The 2,127-nt window shown below is 50.8% G+C and overlaps 1 protein-coding gene across 1 annotated transcript in view; it reads right to left on the reverse strand.

Annotated features, from left to right (window-relative positions):
* The window catches only part of NPC1 (Niemann-Pick C1 protein), a gene marked incomplete at both ends in the record, with an annotated part of 2,172 nt that extends 1,648 nt beyond the window's left edge, over positions 1 to 524 (reverse strand). The window contains one exon of the mRNA XM_005855668.1: positions 1 to 524. This exon is cut by the window's left edge and continues 1,648 nt beyond it. Within this exon, the coding sequence (XP_005855730.1) occupies positions 1 to 524 (524 nt within the window).
* Positions 525 to 2,127: the final 1,603 nt, after the last annotated feature.

Below are 2,127 nucleotides of genomic sequence, written 5' to 3' on the forward strand. Positions count from 1 at the left end.
GCCCCCCCATACGTCCCAAAAGCTTTCTCCTCCTCCCCCGCCTTCTCCTGCCGCCGTCGCTCCTCCTCCCGGGCTTCTCTCCCCCCTTCCTCGTCTTCTTCCGGCGGATGGATGTAGCGGAACCGGGTGGTGGTGATCAAGTCGCTCGAGAAGGGGGAAGAGAGGGAAAGGCCCTTGTTGCTGACGATCATTTTCACGATCCGTGTCTCCTCCATCAACGTGCTCGGGTGCGTGATGATCAAGGCGTCGTTCACCCGTAATTCTTGCAAGAATTCGGTCTCGTACCCTGTGACAACTTGGCCGCTGCTCGTGATTCGCCCGCTTCCTGCCTTAGCCTGCAGCAGGGGGGTCTCCCCCTCCTCCGCACCGCTACCGCCCTCGTTCCCTTCCTCCTTCGAATGCTTCAAGACCCGACGCGGGTCTGGATCGGCCTCAAGATTTTCTTCCTCGGTGCGGAGGCGCTTTTTTTTCCCTTTCTTCTTCCTCGAGCTTGGAAAGGGAAGGGAGGGAAAGACGGAGCACATTTGAGAAGGAGGGAGAACCCCCAAGAAGGGAGGCGGAGAGGAAAAGGAACATGTAAGATACAGTACAGGGCTAGCTAACGCTCTCTTATGTCACAGAAGAATTGAGACATGCACTTTGCGGGTACTCGAGGACAGATATAATCAGAGGCAGAAGGAAGACTCGTGCTTGCGACTTGATGTTCAATACATCGGCGACGGCCTCCCTCTTCCCCTTGAAAATGAGCACCGGAACCTTCGCCATGATTCACGAAATGAGCAGGACTGTCTCATTCTTTGTGTCGCGTGCTGACCGCCATACCATGATGTCTGCGACGTCTCACCTATGTCAGCTCCCGCCCTTGCCCCACCCCACATTCCCCCAGTCTTTACTTACACATCCACCTCTTTCCCACCGATCTTGAGGCGTCCTCCTACTGCTCTTCGATACGATTCCGACATGGCCTAGTGGTAGGCAGGTGGGGCAATGATAGAAGGAGTTTTGAGGGGTGAGGAAAAAATCGACATGGGATAAGACATCACCTCTTGCGATGCGGGAGATCGGAGACTTTCCAACCAATACAAGGCACACGCATGCCACCAGACACGTGGTATTAGTTCCCACGTACCCCAACAGCCATACATCAATGGTATGGGCATGGTGACAAGAACAGGACGTTCATTTGAGGGGTGTGAGGCGGGGAGGGAAAACAGGAATGTTACTTGGTTTTGAGAATAGACTCCCAGCACAAGCCTTTTCAACCTTGCAATTCCCACACTGTCCAAGCTACACTCGACCCGGCGTCATAAATTGCGTCAGACCGGGATTTCCGCCTTTATCCCAAGAATTCAAGAAGATTTCAATGGAAATTACCGTAGACACTGCATGATTATGGTGAGATACAAAAGGCGACGGGGAGGTTAAAGGCGGTATATGAACTTCTTTCCGGAATTTTAAAAACATTTTTTCGTGGCATCGACCACAGTATTGATCGTTTAATTTATGCGTAAGAATAAAAATGGGGATTGAGAGTGAGGCTGTCTCTTCCTTGTCGTTTGAAATCAAAAATTGGTCGCCAGAGGCCTCTAAAAGAGGCGGTTCTTACAGCAAAGTTACCTACTTTTACAGCCGAACCCTAATTGTAACCGCACTTTCAAGTACAAACGGAACCACGAAAATGTTTCGAATAGTCCACCGCTTAAGTTTAAGTCCTCCTGGCTCGACAACGAAGAAGTTCTTGCCGCTAAAAAGGGGCACGAGAGCCTATGTGAAAAGAACCCGTAACCTCTGGCAACGTCCATGAAACGTGTCGCCCGTACGGGCTCTCAACGCATTTAAAAAAGGTGATAAATGCAGGATAGATATTGTTATACACCTGCAAAAGGGCGAATGTCTGCACAAGCAGTGGAGGAACAAGGGGTAATCTCCGCGTAGGGAAGCAAGACCTCCACATACGAACAATTCACACACGAAGAAGGAAACCAACCCCGTGCACAACATTATAGCCGTCGTCAAATGCTGATTAGTCGATTACTATACGCATTACATTCTTTACAATTCATTTCATCGGAATTGGCTGGTCCTGACCAGAGGGGGGCGTTTCGCCGTCGCCTTTCCTCCCTTCTT

This window comes from Nannochloropsis gaditana (genome assembly GCF_000240725.1).
Source record: "Nannochloropsis gaditana CCMP526 unplaced genomic scaffold scaffold141, whole genome shotgun sequence".
Classification (NCBI taxonomy): Eukaryota; class Eustigmatophyceae; order Eustigmatales; family Monodopsidaceae; genus Microchloropsis; species Microchloropsis gaditana.